The sequence below is a fragment of the Chenopodium album genome, chromosome 21 (assembly GCF_948465745.1).
Source record: "Chenopodium album chromosome 21, dcCheAlbu1.1, whole genome shotgun sequence".
Taxonomy (NCBI): domain Eukaryota; kingdom Viridiplantae; phylum Streptophyta; class Magnoliopsida; order Caryophyllales; family Amaranthaceae; genus Chenopodium; species Chenopodium album.
Window position 1 is genome coordinate 39,759,461 of NC_137854.1, and position 17,733 is coordinate 39,777,193.

The following is a 17,733-nucleotide window of genomic DNA, read 5'->3' on the forward strand; positions in this document are numbered from 1 at the left end:
TGATCATCAGAGTAATTTAATACCCCCTCCGTTTCATAATGTTTGGAACGTTTTTTGAGAGTTATTCTATTAAAAGTTTAGTTAAATTAGTAAAATACGCTCTCTCACATGAAAGCCTATTAGAGGTCAATCAGAAATATGATAGCGGTGTGTGTGTGCAGTTAGGGACTTAGGGATGCCCCCTTCTAGTCCACAACGCTTCCTTATCCCACCAGTGTTTAACAATTTACTTTACAACAACAAAACAAAGTTTTCTTCCTTTTTCACTTTGCATTATAATATTATTAAACACCTTGTTCTTGTCTAATTTGACTTATATACTTACTAGCTTGTAAACATTCTATATGTTTTATGTAAATTTTTATTCTTAATTAGAGAATAAATTTGTATCTTGATCAATACTAGTATTTTTTTTAATTAGAGAATATAAACTCTACGCAGACTAAAGTATGAAAAATAAATAAATAAATAAATATACAGGTCAAGAATTCAAGATTATAAGGGTGTGTTTTTACCAAGATTAGAACGAATGAGTCTTAATGTAAAACTTTTGCGAGACTTAGATTCACATAAGATCATGATTTTTAAAGTTGGTCTCTATAAAATACAAAATGTTAGATGGATCCTTTGTCCTATATTCTTATAATCAAGCATGAAATGAATTGTGTAAATAAAGTCTAATAGTAGAGATTATAACAATTTAATTACTCCCTCCGTTTTTATAAACATATCAATTTCTTATACGAAAATATATATCTATATTTTATTATATCTCTCTCATTTTATATACATATCTATACTCACATTTCCGGCCTTTATATCTCAATAAAATATTTCCACACACTTACCTTTAATTAACATATTACTTCCTTTTTTTTTTTAATACTAACAACATCTGACTTTTACACTTTTCATTTGTTTCACTTTGACTAACTTTAATGATTTATAATTAAGAATTATTAAAGAATCGATTATATACTTTGTACTCGTAGTTGCTTGCTTTCTTGGTACGTAGTAGTATTAATATATGTGATGAAGTGTAGCTTGGGCCGAGACATGCAATCCTAGGAGGCTTGCTCATCTAAGATAGTTCCTAAGGGCCAAGAAACCCTTGATTAGTGTGTAGTGGGCTTGCCATAATGTGTACATACATTACTAAGGTAATCTTATTGACTACTGTATTGTTTGATTCTTTTTCTTTTTTTTTTTAAGTTTTCTTGTTGTTTAATCCTTTGTGCCTTATTTTGGGTGTGTTTATTTTTTCTCCTCTCAATCTCACAATCTTCTTTTGATTATATTTTGTTTTCCTTTATTTAAATATAAAATATAAATGATTATTTAATCGATTCTTAGCCTGGATTTATATGGAATACTTTGTTTAAAGCTTTAAAAAGTACTAGTAGATCGAGTAGTAGTAGTAAGCTAAGATTTTATCTATATTTTTTGCAAGCTTAAAGGATACTTCCAATGTTTTTAAAAGGGTGGGGATATGAACATATGTCTTAAGACATAGTGTTTGGCTACCCTAATAAAACATTTTAGCTTCGCCATTAGACTTGATTGATATAATATGAGAAGTTAAGTCTGTTGCTTCTTTCATCATCAAGATCTAGTTTGGTGATGTGTAAACTGTAAAGTATGCTTTTGGATATGATGTGAGATTTAGGTTTAATTTGTAAAGGATTCTTATATATTAATCCATCTACAAAAACTTTGAATGAATTGAAAGGAATAGAGATAAGACTTTTGAGTTTGGTAGCCCTAAAAATGATGAAGGATATTGCTCGTACATGATTAATGGCTACTAGTAGCTAGCTATGGTTGTTTTACTAGGTTGTTGTAATGTTGTTGTAAAAAAATGATGACTAGACATACGTTTTCCTAAGTTTGACCGGAAAGAGCTTCTAACAAGGCCATGTTGTTGATTTACCAAAAAAAAAAAAAAAAAAAAAAAAAAAAAAAAAAAAAGAAGAAGAGGCTATGTTTCAAGAAAAATTAATTTAAATAAGATAATAAGTACTTTTAAGAAAAATAAGTTCTGATGAGCAGTTTTTATAAGAGTTACACGTTACTCAAGTTCAATTCACAATACTCTAACAAGTTCTAATTAGAAATTTAGATAAGTTCAAACTAGTTGGGTAAATCGAACTAAGTCAAATAATCTCTGATAATTGAAAATCTAATTAATAAAGAGTACTCTTGTTAGGGTGTTAATTTGCTAAGATCGAAGTAACACTATGTTTGGCTCATCAGATGTGTTTGGATTTATTTTATTTGAGCTCATTTAATTTTATATGAGCTTATTATACATTTCGTTTGAACTTATTTTATTTTATCTAAATGTATATAAACTTATTTAATTTAATTTTATATTATCTAGACTTATTTTCTTTTTGTTTAAACCTAATTTCTTAGAATCCAATCTTTATTATGTATTTTGTCTAACTCAATATTTTGTTTGAAATTAATTTTTGTGAAATTACTTTTTCATAAATTATTTGAATTTATTTTTTCTGAAATAAGATAAGATATGCAAAATTAAATGAAATAAACACACCTTACATGTATACAATTTATCTTATAGAAAAATAAAGTTAGGCTTAAAATAAAATAAATAAGAGTTGAAAAGTTTAAATCATATTTCATAAAATTAAGATAAGACAAGATAAATATAGGGTTTTGTAAGATAAATAATTTTTGAGGCAATAAAATAAGATAAGCAAGATTCATTTGAAAAGAACACTACCTTAGTGTAATTGGTTTTCATCCTTTAATAAGGAAGTTGAGGGTTAGGGTTCAGAAGTGTTATACTCTATAGGAGGTAACTTTTCAAATAGGTACGGTTTATAAATTTGACCTTGCACTACTTTAACCTTAAATGTTAGCTCAACCTTTGCCACCAATTCAAAATTTCAACGATATTAAGATATGACAAATAAGATAAAAGATGATAAGGTAAGATAGAATAAAGATAAGACAAGATAACATCATTGTTATAGCGCTCTGAGGAATTCTTGGTCTCAAGTAGGTAGAGACCAAGGTGGTCTCTAGTAAGGTCATTTTCGTAATTTAGTAAGTAGTAAAAAAAAAAAAAAAAAAAAAAAAAAAAAGAACCTTATCTGTAAGCACCAACGATCTATATAGACAATACCATCCTGAGTAGTATCAAAATACCATCCTATAACTCGTTGGTATCATCATAATACTGCGGTTGGTATAATAAAACAACAAGTATTGTTGGTGGTATAAGTAGCTTTATAGTTGGTATCCTAATTAAAACTTTGTTGGTATCTAGCTGCGTTCGATTGGTATCAGAGCCATACTATTAAAAGCTAAATTAGGTCGTAATTAATTAAGTAAAACTGGAGAATACTAGATCTTCTACTGAGTGTAAGAAGCCTGAGTTTAAGCATTACTATCATATTCCAGAAAATTCTAATAATCTTGGCCCAGTCCTTAATTATATTGTAGACCAAATTGGTGAGCTTAAAGTAGAAGTTGGTAGCGTACATTGTCGTTGCATGAGCAGTGAGTATAAGCTATTAACAGAAATATCAGAGATTAATAAAAATTTAAGTGAGCTAAAAGAACAAGTTAAACAAGTACAACTTGCTTTAACAAACGAGGTTAGACATCAGTTTAACAAAGAAGTATCACCTAGTAAGGAAAAGATTGTTCCATATAAATATAAATATAAATATCCTTTTCAAAATCTAGATAAAAATAAGAAGTTTACTGTATCACTTCCTAAAAGACATATTAGTAATCAAGAAAAGAACCAAGAAACTAAAAATGAGCCATCATCTTCATGAGAAAACGCTTGAAGAATTACAAGTCTTATTCGATAAGGAAGAAGACCCTAATAAGCTTAACGAAATCACGAATTTAATTTCTAAGAAAGGGATTTCTTCTATAGAAGAAAATAATTATGTTACATTAGAAGAAGACCTATATCAACAAATGGGATTAATAAAGTTAAATGATCTGGACTTTCTACCCATAGAAGTAGTCCAACAAAAGATTGAAAATAAACTAGGTAAAAGAGTAATAGATAATAATGATGTGGGAGAAGAAATTATTGATGAAAACATTAACTTAAACAATGTTATCCAAAGACCTAGATATCAAGGAGAAGGAAGTTGCACACGACCAAGATACATACCAGGTAAAACTACCCGGTTTAGTGTCAAGGTTATGCCAAACCAAATTCCTAAACAAGAAGAAGTAACTCTTGAACCCATAAGTCAAACTGGATATAAGCTTAAGTTAGACGGAGTAAGAGATAGACAAAATGTTTTAGATCAGTGGAAGAAGAGCATGAGTAGTGTACTAAACCTAAACACTGATTGGACCTCTGAAAATTTCTTAAATTATATCGAACATAGTTTTTATGGCTGTGTAGAAGATTGGTATGATGGTATAGATGAAGAAGTCAAAACTACATTAAGAACTAGTGAATCTCCTACTAGAATGTTTAGGCAGTTATGTCAATACATTTAGGTAGAGTTCATTGGTCCAAAAGCTGATCCTAATGAAAAACGAATAGAATATCAAAGAAAGTTAAGTAACATATCCATCTGTAATATGAAATATGTTGAAAGTTACATTATGGAGTTTGAGACAATTATTATAAAATTGGTGAAAATGAAACGAATCTTGGAATGTTCTATGATAAATTACCAAGTCCCCTTAATGAAGAAATCAGTGAAAAATATCAAGAATGGAAAGAAAAATTTTTAGCTAGGGATGCCCTAGGAAATAGAATTGCCTTTTTAAGAAAATGGATTGAAAAGAAATGTAGAGAGGTTGCAGGCACTCAACAAATGAAGAGACAATTTCTCACTTGTTGGGATTTCCCAAATAACTATGGATGTGAAAGAAAAAACTATAATAAGAGAAGGAATTATAAGAAAAATAAATTTGACAGATCAAGAGGAGAAACTTATAAAAAGAAGTACTATAAACATAAATATAGAAAACCAAGTAGGTTTTTCAGAAAAGCAACATATTGTCCTGAGAAAAAGAAAACATGCAAGTGTTGGTCTTGTGGAGAATTAGGACATTATGCTAATGAATGTAAGAAAGCTAATCATAAATTAATGGAAGCCTTAGGTAGTTGGGATTACATAGAAATACCAGAAGACGAGGCTTTAGAATTGGCTTTAAGTAATAATAAAGGAATAGTAGAAATAATAGAAGAAGAAAATGAGTATAATGAAGACCTGAAGACAGTGAGTGTGAAAATGAAAGTTACGAAGAAATAAATAATATGATGGAAGGAGAAGAAGTAGAAAACTCAGAATCAGATGACAATGATAAGGATAAAAGTAAAATGACTATAGGTCAACTAAAAAGAGCTGAATATTCATTTGAAGATAATGACCTAGACCAGAAAAACAAAGAAAGCTGGAATTTTCCTCAGATTACTAAGGATAAAATATTTAAAACTTCTTTCTTTCAAACAAGAACCAAATATGTATGTGAAGAAATGGAAGGAAGTATAGTAATCGAAGATTGTGAACAAAAAGCAGCTGAAATTAATATCATAAACTGGAAAAGTATTAAAAAACATAAAGAAAAAGGAAATTATAGTTATATTTGTATTGGTGCGGTACAAGTATACATAACTCCTTTACACGACTTTGGCAAAGATGTTAAGTGCTTAAGTTTTATTTGTGATATTAGACATAAAGAATTTTATGATCAAATAATTAGTGGTATCACATGTAATTTAAGTCAAGGAACGGTAAGCTACATATGTGAAAATAGATATTATGTGAGCTTAGATATTATGTGAGCTTAGAAGATTCATTTGCGACTAAGTTTTTAGCTATCAAACTACTAACAGAAGGAGTAAAAATGCATATTGGAACACGACCCATACAATTAAGATGGAAGGTGGTTTACAAGTTGGTAAACACTATAGACTCATCTTTTAAGAAACAAATAGTCGATGCTCAGAAGTATGAGCAAGGAGGAGGCCCTTAGAAGAAAATTACACCTATAAAAGTAAATCCTAACGAAATCGAAATTGAAAAAACGTGGGAAGAATTCTTTATGAATCCTGCAGTTAGTAATAGATCAAATAAAATGTTAATTGATGAATCAGGGTTACTTCATATTGGAGTAGCTATAAAACCTAAGATACAGAGAAATATGAGTCTTAGAACACCAAGTCTAAGTAGACAAAACTCAACGATTATAAAATTGAAAAAGCGGTGTGATGAGAAGCCAGAAGAAGATGAAGAAGAAATATTAGTTCTACTAAAGAAACTAAATGAAAAATATGAGAATAAAAAGGCTTTAAAACAACCTGCAAGGCATAGCATTGATATGGGATCATGTTCTAGTTTTGAGTTAAATGAAGATCTAAATAATCCTATTGATAAAAGAAAAGTAATTGGATATAAGACTAAAACTGTGAGTGAACCAGTATATGAAGATGAAGTTAATATGCAAATGGAAGCTTGTAATGAAGTAACCAGTACTAATCCTAATAGCATTTATATTCCAATTGATATATGCATTGAAGACTATAATAAATATAAATTATGTGCGTATATTGATAGTGGGTGTTCTACGTGTTTTGGAAAAAGATCATTATTTCCAGAATTCTTATGGAAAAAGGCCAAAAATCCTATGCAAGTTAGAATTGCTAATAATAGTGTCATGATGCATACGGAGATAATTGAAGATCTAAAAATAGAAATTGGAGGAGTTCGATGTGTTATTCCTATTTTATGGGCGACTGATTAGCCAAGTCATGATATGATAATAGGAAATAACTTTCAAAGATTATACTCCCCATGCACTCAAACAATTGATCAGCTAATCTTTACTATTAATGGTCATTCTGTCCCTATACAGAAAATATCAAAGGCTTATACCCATCAGACTATGGAATTTACGCGCAGCCAGCGTGGTGATAGGGTTACACCTACACAACGAGAGGTTGCACTTAGAATTTCTGAGTGTGAATCATCATTAATAGAACAAATTAATAAGCAACAAGAAAAGTTATGTGAAAAATTATATTCAACAAATCCTTTAGAACATTGGGAAAAGGATAAAGCATTTGCTAAGATAACTCTAACAAACCCTAATAAAATTATCAGAGTAAGACAAATGGTTTATACCTACCAAGATATATTAGAATTCAATGAGAAAATAAAAGAATTGTTGAATAAGAAGTTAATTAGGAATAACAAGAGTCCTCATAACAGTCCAGCGTTCATGGTTAGAAACCATGCAGAAGAAAAACGAGGTAAGGCTAGAATGGTCATCAATTATAAGCTATTAAATGACAATACTGTTTTTGATGGCTACTATATTCCTAATAAAACTGTGTTATTTAATAGAATACAAGGAGCCACGTGGTTTTCTAAAATGGATTGTAAGAGCGTTTATTGGCAAATTAAAATGGAAGAGGAAAGCATTCCATTAACTGCATTTAGTGCCCCTCAAGGGCATTATGAATGGTTAGTCATGCCTTTTGGATTAAAAAATGCTCCACAAATATTTCAGAGAAGAATGGATAATATTTTTAGAGAACTTAATCATTGTTGTTTGGTTTACATAGATGATATTTTAATCTTCTCAAAGGATTTAGAACAGCATAAGAATGATCTTAAAGCTGTAACTCAAAAATGTGATGAACATGGAATAATCCTTGGAAAAGATAAATGTGTATATGCTAAACAAGAAATTGAGTTTCTAGGATTAGAAATTAAAGCAGGACAAATAATATTGCAAAAGCATATCCTAGAAAAAATTGAAAAATTTCCTGATAAAATTGAAGATAGAAAACAACTAGAAAGATTTCTTGGATGTTTAACTTATGCTTCTGATTTCATAGAAAATCTTGCTCTATTAAGAAAACCATTACAACAAAAACTCAAGAAAGATTTAACTTGGAGCTGGAAGGATTGTGATTCTAAAATTGTTCAAAATTTATAAGCTATGTGTAAAGATCTTCCTGTACTAACACTACCTACCAGTGAAGATGATTTAATCCTTGAAACAGATGCTAGTAATGAGCACTGGAGCGCTGTGCTAAAAATAAAAGAAGGAGAAAAACTTTGCAGATATAGCAGTAGAAGTTTTAATAAAGCTGAGTTAAATTATCCTACAATGCAAAAGGAAATCCTTGCAGTTATTAGAGGGATCGAGAAGTTCTTAATCTTCTTAGCCCCTAAACAGTTCTTAATAAGAACAGATTGCAAAGGCATACTTGGTTTTGTTAAAAAGAATTTGTCTAATACGCAAGCGCAAGGGAGACTCCTGCGTTGAAAATTATGGCTTAACTAATTCTCTTTTACTGTTGAACATATACAGGGAACAAAGAATTCTTTGGCAGACAGCTTAACCAGAGAATTAGCCAATGTCGTCCAAGAAGCTCAAGACTACACAAAAACCTCTTGCATACTAACTTCAAAAGATGGATGTAGAGAGGAAAACTCTCATTGATGAGACCGAAAAGGCAATGGAGCGTGTTTCACCCTCCAGTTGGGCCTTAATGCAAGGCTTAATCATATCAGCAAAACAACGTTCACGAGATGGTTTAATTAAGGGTTGCCATCGGGCAGTCCAAAGGTTATTGATGTTCGAAATAACAATTATGTTATTTCAGCTCATTTCTGATGTACGAAATATAATATTAAATAAAATAAGAGATAACGATTTTAGGACATGGTACGAGTTGGTGGTCACAAGGTCCAGTAAATTCTTTGATCTTCGAGATCTATGGGGAGATAGGATAGAGTTTCCCAAAAACTCTAAAGTTGTATCAGTGCGACTCTATCCATATCCTCTTGATAAGAATGCTCCATTCATTGATATACATTACAAGGCTTGGGATTATGGGATGGTACACGATTTCTATGAATTCCCTACTCCTAATGACTCTTTCTTTCCAAGGCTCACGAAGTTCCAACAGTATGCATTCAACAGGGTTCGAAAATATTGTGATGACAAAAAAGATGAATTTCAGCTAAGTGTAAAGGTGCAATGTGCTAATATCGAAGTTAAGGAAGGAAAAGTTAGTCCACCGCATTACTTGATAATGTTTGGAAGAGTAAGGTGTTGCAAAAATCCCATACTAATTCGTCAGAAGACTGTTAGAAATCCAACTGAAGCCAGAGCACTGGGATTTTTCTACATTTCACAATATCTTAACGATTTTATAAAAAGGAAAGGAATTCCTCTTGTCATGTTTCATGTTGGTAACACTACAATTGTGGCGCCAAACGAGATGAAAGAATATTTAGTAGATGGCATAAACAACACCGAGTCAATCTACAAATATTTAGAAGATATTGAAAGTGGAAAGTTTCTGTCATTTGAAGGCCATGAGTATCTGTTTGAAGCATTCATGAGTTGGGATGAGGAGTATGCAGCCAAATGTGTTGCAGACCTTTGCAGAGAGAATCCTATGTATGAAGACAGCAAAGATAGTGAGGGAGGCCTACAAGAAATAATGATGGATGAAATTATAAAGGCTTGAGCCCACACCAGCAATAATGCAAGGAATCTTCACTATAGCCACGTTTTACTAATGGTTTCTGTTTCAAAATATCTCTGTAAAAAGCAATGGTGTAGAATTGCTTGATAGGAATCCTATGTAACTTTGTATCCCTATATAAAGGGGCTTAGATCAAGAAGTGAAGACAGAGTTGGAGGAGTTAGTTAGAGAATTACTCTGAAAGTAATAGAGAGTCCTCTAGAGAAAAATACTCACCTTAAGAGACAGATTGGTTCTCCATCTCTCTTAAAGTAGAGAAAACTCTAGTTCAGCTTATGTCGGTTTAAGATTTCAGTTTGTGTGTGTGTGTTGTAATATATGAGTGTTGTAATCTTTTCAAATTAAATAAAAGTTTAGTTCAAGAAGGGAACGTTATCCCCTTGAACCTTATATATCAAATGAGTTATCTTTCTGTTTAAATATTTCCATCATAAACACAGTAAGGATTGTTTAATTAGAGATTACGGTCTAAGGTAGGAAACGAAATAGATCTGTGCTGAGCCTGATCTAAGGAAAACAGGGCTGGGGTTAGCTACCTTGGTAAAGCCGGAAGCTCAGAACGCCGGAGGTTCCATTGTCGACTAAGTTCAGGAATTGGTCAAAACTCTCTAGTTAATTAATAATTATTGAGAAGCATGGTGGGCTATTAAACTGTTAAAATAACTTATGTTGATGTATAAGTAGTAGAGTTGTGATAACTAGTACCGTCAAAAGTCATTAATCAAGAAACAAGTAAACATTAGTTGATATCATATTTTGTAAGTACCAGTAAGGTGTTCGTTGGTATTGAAAAGGTATTAGATAGTATCAATAGTAATACCATCTAAGAGTTCGTAGGTATCAAAGAAGAATACCATCTAAGCTTAACTTGGTTATTGTTAGTATACCATCCACGTTGAAACCAGAACCAAACCACTAAAGACAAAAGTGTCGGCAAAAGTACACTTGGTCCCCACTTGGTAGAGACCAAAGTGGTATCAAGTAGGTAGAGGTTTAGAAATCCTCTAGCGCTCTTTATCTCTTATGTTCATTTGGGATTATGTTTAATAAAGTTAGTTTTTATGTCCTTCGGTTTTAGCAAGGTTTGATGTATGTTCAATGGATGTATATTGAGCATACACTTTTACTATTATAACTGCGCCCTAAAAAGACTTTTCAGTTTTTCACTGTTATATTTGCGCCCTAAAATGATTTTCCAATTTTTGTACTATATTGTATTGAGATAGATAAATAAAAAATAAAAGAATTTGCGCCCTAAATAAAATGACTTTTCAATATTTTTACAATATTGAATTGAGACAGATAAATAAAAGAAATTAAATGCAATTATATCCAGGGAATATAAGCCTTTGATATATCAAATATGAATGCCTAACTTAGCAATAGTTTGATGAGCCATCATATCTTGATAATAACGGTTTCTAATCATAAAAAATCTCCCCAACTTTTTGCTGCTTTTTCATAAGATTGAATGAGTAGCAAATTATGAGATTCCAGCCACATCAATTATATATTTTCTGTATTTTTCTTACAACTAATTAATCTTGGCCTTTTCTATGTCGGAGTGCTTATGAACACAAACATATTACATCGAGGGCTAATTAATAGTAATGTCGGACTATAGCAACTTGTTTTTATGTACTACCTAATGTCACCATCAACATTAAACCAATAACCTTAACATAAACTATTTTTAAATACTTTACTAGTCAATATCATAATCTCTAAATATTATAATTAATTACCAACCTTTAAGCTAAGCTCAATACTTAATTATTTTTCCAAAAAATCCAAGGCCCAAATGCAATGTTAGTTCCATGCAACTCGAATAAAATAGACATTACATTTTATGCTTGTTTGTAGGATAATCGAATTTCTTTACGTAAGTATTTCACTCTCTCTTATCGCTATCTAGCTATATAAACAAAAAAATTATTGGAAAGGATCGAATATCCATCAACATACTAAATTTATCGTTCATCAGCAATGAAGACTTCCATTATATATTGAGAGGGATAGATTTTTTTTTTTTTTTTTTTTTTTTTTTTTTTTTTTTTTTGGAGATAGAGAGGGATGATATTTTAAATTACTTATTATTAAAATGTAACAGCTAATTATACTATTAAAAGAGCTAGTTAATTAAATACAACATAACACTTGGAGATTTTCTCTCTCTCTCTCACTCAATCTATCTAATCTCTCTTGTTGGTCTAGTTAGAGATCAAACCCTAGATAGAAGGGAGAGAAGCATTTTAAAATTCAGAAAAAAAAAAACAAAAACAAAAATAATAATTTAACTATCCAGCTAATTACTTAAAATAATTACTTATACTTTTTTTTTTTTTTTAATTTCTCTCTCTTATTTTTTATTTTATTTACATAAGTAAACTCCTAATAATGGCTGCTTGAGCACTGTCACTGTCAGTTGAAGCCAAGAGCTCGGCTAATCTGTCGCTTAGATCATCCACTTCCCTATGCAAGTTCCTAATATAATTGCAAGTCTCCTGCAAAACCCTATTTGCCGACTGCCCAAAATAAATTAAAATTAATGTTAGTCAACACCATATTTTAATTTGTACATCATATATACAATATAATATACAAATATTTTCTATGATAATAATGTACATAGATGACTTAGGGTTAAAAAAAAATTAAATGCAAGATAAGAAATTAATGGAAGAAAAAAGAGTCCCACATCACAAGCAAATTGTTTGCTAGTTGCACCACATAATAATAAATTTTATTTAATATAGTTCTAATATAATGGTCTTATTTATGTATATAATGCCAATAATTCTATAACATATAACTTATATACTACTGTACGATTTAATGAACTTGTGACTTATCTACCCTAACACAATGGAGTCCACACAAAATTTATGCTTCTTCTCATAGTTTCCAAAATGTTCACAAGATGAAGAATGTATCATAAAATGTGCATAATATTAAGAATTAAAATAACATTCTATTTTTCCTATAATAGTAATGTGAAAGCATTTATATCGTCATCTCAATGTTGTATACAGGACTCCAGAACCATCACATACAGTGGGGTCTGGAAGAGTTCAGATGTACGCAGTCTTATTTACATATCTATCTGTAAAATGTAAAATAACGCGCAAAAAAGACTATTTATGGATGCTAGCTAGTATGTGTATATATATGTATATGTATAAGCAGGGCCGTCTTAAGTATTTTGGGGGCCCTGTGCTAATTTAAATATGGGCCCTTCGAATATTAACATCTTAACTCATCAATTTTTATTTTTAATCTTATTGTCAAGCCTTTTTAAGTAATAAATTACAAGGTTTATTTATTTAATTACATACTTTTTACTCTTTTTTTTTTAAAAAAAAATAATTAAAATCACGATTCAATACTTCAATCATTAAAAACAATCTATTAGAAAAATATTGGACCAAAAACTTGGTGACAGATATCTAAAGCAATAGAGTTTCAATTAAAAAAAAAAAAAAAAAAAAAAAAAAACATACTACTTTCACCAAATTTGAAACTTACAATGAAGATACATTACTAGTTATTCTGATATTCAATGTAAAATTGTAACCTTGTATATAGATGATTATATACATCTAGACCTGGCAATCCTGACCCGACCCGATTGACCCGACCCGAATAACCCGACCCGTAACCTGAAGTTGACCCGAAATCATTGACCCGAAAATGACCCGAACTCGAACTAACCCGACCCAACCTGAACCCGACCCGAAATGGAGTTGACCCGAACATGACCCGATGACCCGAAGTGACCCGACTCGAATGACCTGACCCGAAATTGACCCGAAACCCGAACTTGACCCGACCCGAAATGACCCGAAACCCGAAGTGGCCCGACCCAATTTTAACCCGAATTGATTGACCCCAATCAACCCGACTCGAATTGACCCGAATAATAAGAGAATAGGATGAAATGGTTAATTACTTGTTTTAAGGCTTCTTTATTTTCTAAGTAATAGGTACTCACGATTTTTTTTTTTTTTTAACAATTTTACTTTATTTTCCAACTATTTTTTTTTTAAGTGAATTTATATTGGTGACCCAACACAAACTTGACCCGAATAGACCCGACCCGAGTTGACTCGACCGAAATTGACCCGAAAATTGATCCTAAATATTGACCCGACCCGAAAAGACTCGACCCGGATTGACCTGACCCGAACTTAACCCGACCCGAACTTGACCTGACCCGAACTTGACCCGAAGTGCTGACCTGAATTTGACCCGAAACCCGAGTCGACCCGACTCGACCCGAACCCGACCCGAACATTTGTTGACCCGAACTTGACCCGACCTGAATTGACCCGACCCGAACCCGACCCGAATGACCTGTTTGCCAGGTCTATATACATCTCCAAAAATAAATGGCATAGATAAAGTTTGCTTAGTATTAAAAAATGAAAAGTCATACTTCCTCCGTTTTCTTTTACTTGCAACACACCTTTTAGGCACGAAGTTTTAGGAGATGATTAGTGAGAGTAGACGAGCGATTTTATCAATATAATTTTTACACGAAGATTAGAATAGGGTTAAGCACCATTTGTAAAAATTATAATGAATAATTTATCCGTTTACATTACATAAACCCAACCTCAAAACACGTGCCACAAGGCTGTGTTGCAAGTAAAAAGAAATGGAGGAAGTACAAAACAACTAAAGCGTAGTACACATTCTTCAATTTTTTTTATTTTATTTTCCTCTAATGAAAAATAAAAATAAAATTGTTGAAGATGGTAAATGCATGAAAGCAGTGATTGAATTTTGAGAGTTGGGTAGTTATAAATTGTAAAAGAGGTGAAGAACTATTGATACAATTAATTATTATTGGTAATTGTTGTAAAGTTAATGTAAAGATGAAAGGTTGAGAAGAGAGAAGAATTAAAGGCAAGATGATTTTAGTTATTTAAAAAACAAAAAAAACTTCTTAAAGGAGTCGATCTCGCGACCCATGTTGCCCTAAGGATACTCTGACAAATTTGGTTCAACCACTCCAACATTCACCACATATTAGATATAAATTGCAGGATATATTATATATACACAAAAAAGAAGAGGCCCTTTTAATTTTGGGGGCCCTGTGCTAAGGCCCACCTTGCACACCCTCTTCTACGGGCCTGTGTATAAGCATACCTTGTCAGAGCTTCGTCTTCCACGTATCTCAGGAATAAGCTGCTGCAACTTGTGAACGAGGTCAGCAATTTGATCATCACTAATGGAAGAGACACCAGCAGATTGCTGCCTGGACCGTGATCGCCGGCTAGACATAGTGATGATAGATGATACAATGAAGGAGGAAATGCAAGTGATCTATATATCGACGAATGAAGAAGCTAAGAGAATGAAGGTGAAGAAGAAGAAGAAGAAGAAGGTAGGAGAGTAGTTAAGTTTTGTATGGTGTTGTATGTTGTTTATTTGTCAGAGAATAAGAAAGAAAGGTTAGTATATAAAGGAAATAAAAAGAAACTGTTTAAAAGATAAAAATAAAAATAATAAAAAATAAAAAAGAAAATTAAGGACAAAGAGGTGAGGAAAGCATGAAGAAGAGGGAATGGGAGAGAGAAAAGAGTGGAGGGTGTTGGAAGTGAAGAAGACAAGTGCATGGGAGAACGCAGTGGGCTAAATTAAGGGGGTGGATGGATGGCTATATACGATCGAGTAACTTTTATATTTATTTATATATAATATAACATTATAATATAATATATAAACAATATAATATAATGTAAGTTACATAATAGGTTGAAGAAAGAGAAAATAGTATATTGCATATTGTGTATTTGTGTTTGTGTTTGTGGCATGTTATTGTAGGGAAGTGTCCTTCTCTTGGTGTCCCCAATTTGGGGTTAGTCTTCAAGTGGGTAAGGGTGAAGTTTGCTTCTATTTCAGCATACGAAAGGGGCCTCTTTGTGTCAGTCTTACCATGCATCCCCATGTTATCCTTGCTTACATACTACGACGCCTAGATACTCCCTCCGTTTTTTTTTATTTAAATCTCTAGCTAGTTACTTTGCTTACGGACGTAGTTAATTATTATATATGAGATGTTTTATGTTTAGTACAATATATGATATGTTTTTGGTAAATGAATTATTAATTAGCTTCGTGCCAAATCTAGTTGTATATTGAAAAATGCGTTAAAGTTTGACTCATTATTACTATATATGATCAACTAACTTATAAGCTTATTAATGCATGGTGTTAGAAGGGGTAAGTAGTGAAGTAGGGGAATTTAGGTAGTTTGACCAAAACAAAAAGTGTGAATGCACGACAAAGTTTACTAAAAGAAAACATGTGAAGCTGTCTTTTAGTTATACATGAAAATAAATTGAAATAGTGATATATTTTAAGGAACAAAGGAGTAGATAGAGCTAATTGATCGAGTCATTTAAATTGGTCCAATTTAGATCAATTTGGATATGATGATACATTTGGTTAGGGTCAAGTAAACTGGCTGGTTTATGTCAACAAATTAAATTAAAATCCACATAACAATTGTAGCAATTTAGGCTCATGTAGTAGCATGTGGTACGTAGAAATATTTTTGACTCCTTCGATTTGTCCTTTATATATTATTTCAAAATTTCAAGTCAGTGGCAAGAAAACATGTTATTTGACAAATGCTTTGTATCAACAATGAGATGCACAACTCATGTTCTATAGTGCAGGATCCAAGCAACTAAGCAAGCTATATATAGTATTATTTACCTAAATTATACAGTATGTTATATAATGCTCTCATTGATAGTTTGACACCACAACAGTTTATAATTAACCATCGAACATACTTTATAAACAATAAAATACCTTTAAATCTAGTTTTATTATTGTTATATATTCATAATAGTACAATTTCTCAAATTACTACGGAGTACTAAATAAAAAAAAAATGTACTAAGAATTATTATACGATCAAAACTATAGTTAATTATATACAGTTTTGTTCAGAACATTTACGAGTATGTTGTTGGCTAACTGAATGTATAATAATTAAGACGAAGATGATATGATAACGTACTATGTTGAAAATAGAAAGATACGGAGTATAACCTAGGTATGTACGTAGCTTGGATGCATTAGGCATAAGCAAAGATTAAGAATTTAAAATCGAAAATGGCGGTTTTGTAACTCAAAAAGGATCGTTAGTTGAAGAAGTATTGGGAAAAAGCCACAGAATGAAGGAAAGGAGTTTGACATGGTTGACCAGTCAGACTTATAAAAAATTGACAAAATCTGAAATTAATATATTTTCCTATATTCCTAACAAATTCTCCCTTTAAAAATTTGTATCATTACATCACAATTAAACTCGTGGCATCTTGGAAACTCACATTACACCGACCCGAATCCTAGGCCTCTTATTTGGTTTATTTTTTGTGTAGTTGTACCTTTACACAAACTACGTTGTATTAGTTGTTGGCTTATCAAAATTAATTATTAAAATACTCCTTGGAGTATGGAGTAATAACTAGTAATTCCCTGTCAAATACGAAGTATAACTATGGATTAGTATGAATATATAAGACCCTGTTTTTGACCATATTCAAATAAAGATCTTGTTAACAAATACTCTCTGGGCGTTATAAATATTTAAAATAATTTTTAACGTCGTGGTATTAATTTGGGAATGTATGCTAAAATTATACGTCAATCGGTGTAATTTATGTTTGTTTTGATTTAATATTTCTACTTTTAGTTATCTTATCAAAAGACCCCGGGTCGTTCGTTAGCTTTTGCCTTCAAATATTTCCTCTATTTTCTTTTATTTGCAAAACAATCTTCGCTATTTTAAGCTAGAGTTGATTAGACTTAGCTTGATAAGCGAACGACTTTATCAAAATAATTTTAACACCAGGAATAGAAAAAAGGTTAGTTGGTTAAGTATTCAGTGTATAAATTATTTTGATAATTTGTCCGTTTACATGACTTAATCTCTTCTCAACGTGCGTGATTAAGGTGTGTTGCAAATACTCCGTAAGTTTTAAGCAGTAAATAATTGGCAACTTTAAAAATAAATATAATAAAGAATCAATATATATAAGTTTTAAGCAGTATAAATAATCAGCAACTTTAAAAAATAAATATAATAGAGAATCGGTATAAATAAGTTTCAATCAGTAAAATATTTTATGTTCAACAAAAATAATTTAAGTTCAATAAAATAAGGTGAAAGAGTGCTTAATTCGTAATTT

The 17,733-nt window shown here is 31.3% G+C and overlaps 1 protein-coding gene across 1 annotated transcript; it reads right to left on the bottom strand.

The window, feature by feature from the left end:
• Positions 1–11,597: 11,597 nt before the first annotated feature.
• LOC145602062 (transcription factor PRE6-like) lies at positions 11,598–15,210 on the bottom strand. Its single transcript, XM_081658194.1, has 2 exons — positions 14,675–15,210; positions 11,598–12,045 (listed from the first exon to the last, which is right to left on the bottom strand). The coding sequence occupies exons 1-2, from the start codon at positions 14,807–14,809 to the stop codon at positions 11,896–11,898; spliced, it is 285 nt and encodes a 94-aa protein (XP_081514320.1). The 5' UTR covers positions 14,810–15,210; the 3' UTR covers positions 11,598–11,895.
• Between the last annotated feature and the right edge of the window lie 2,523 nt (positions 15,211–17,733).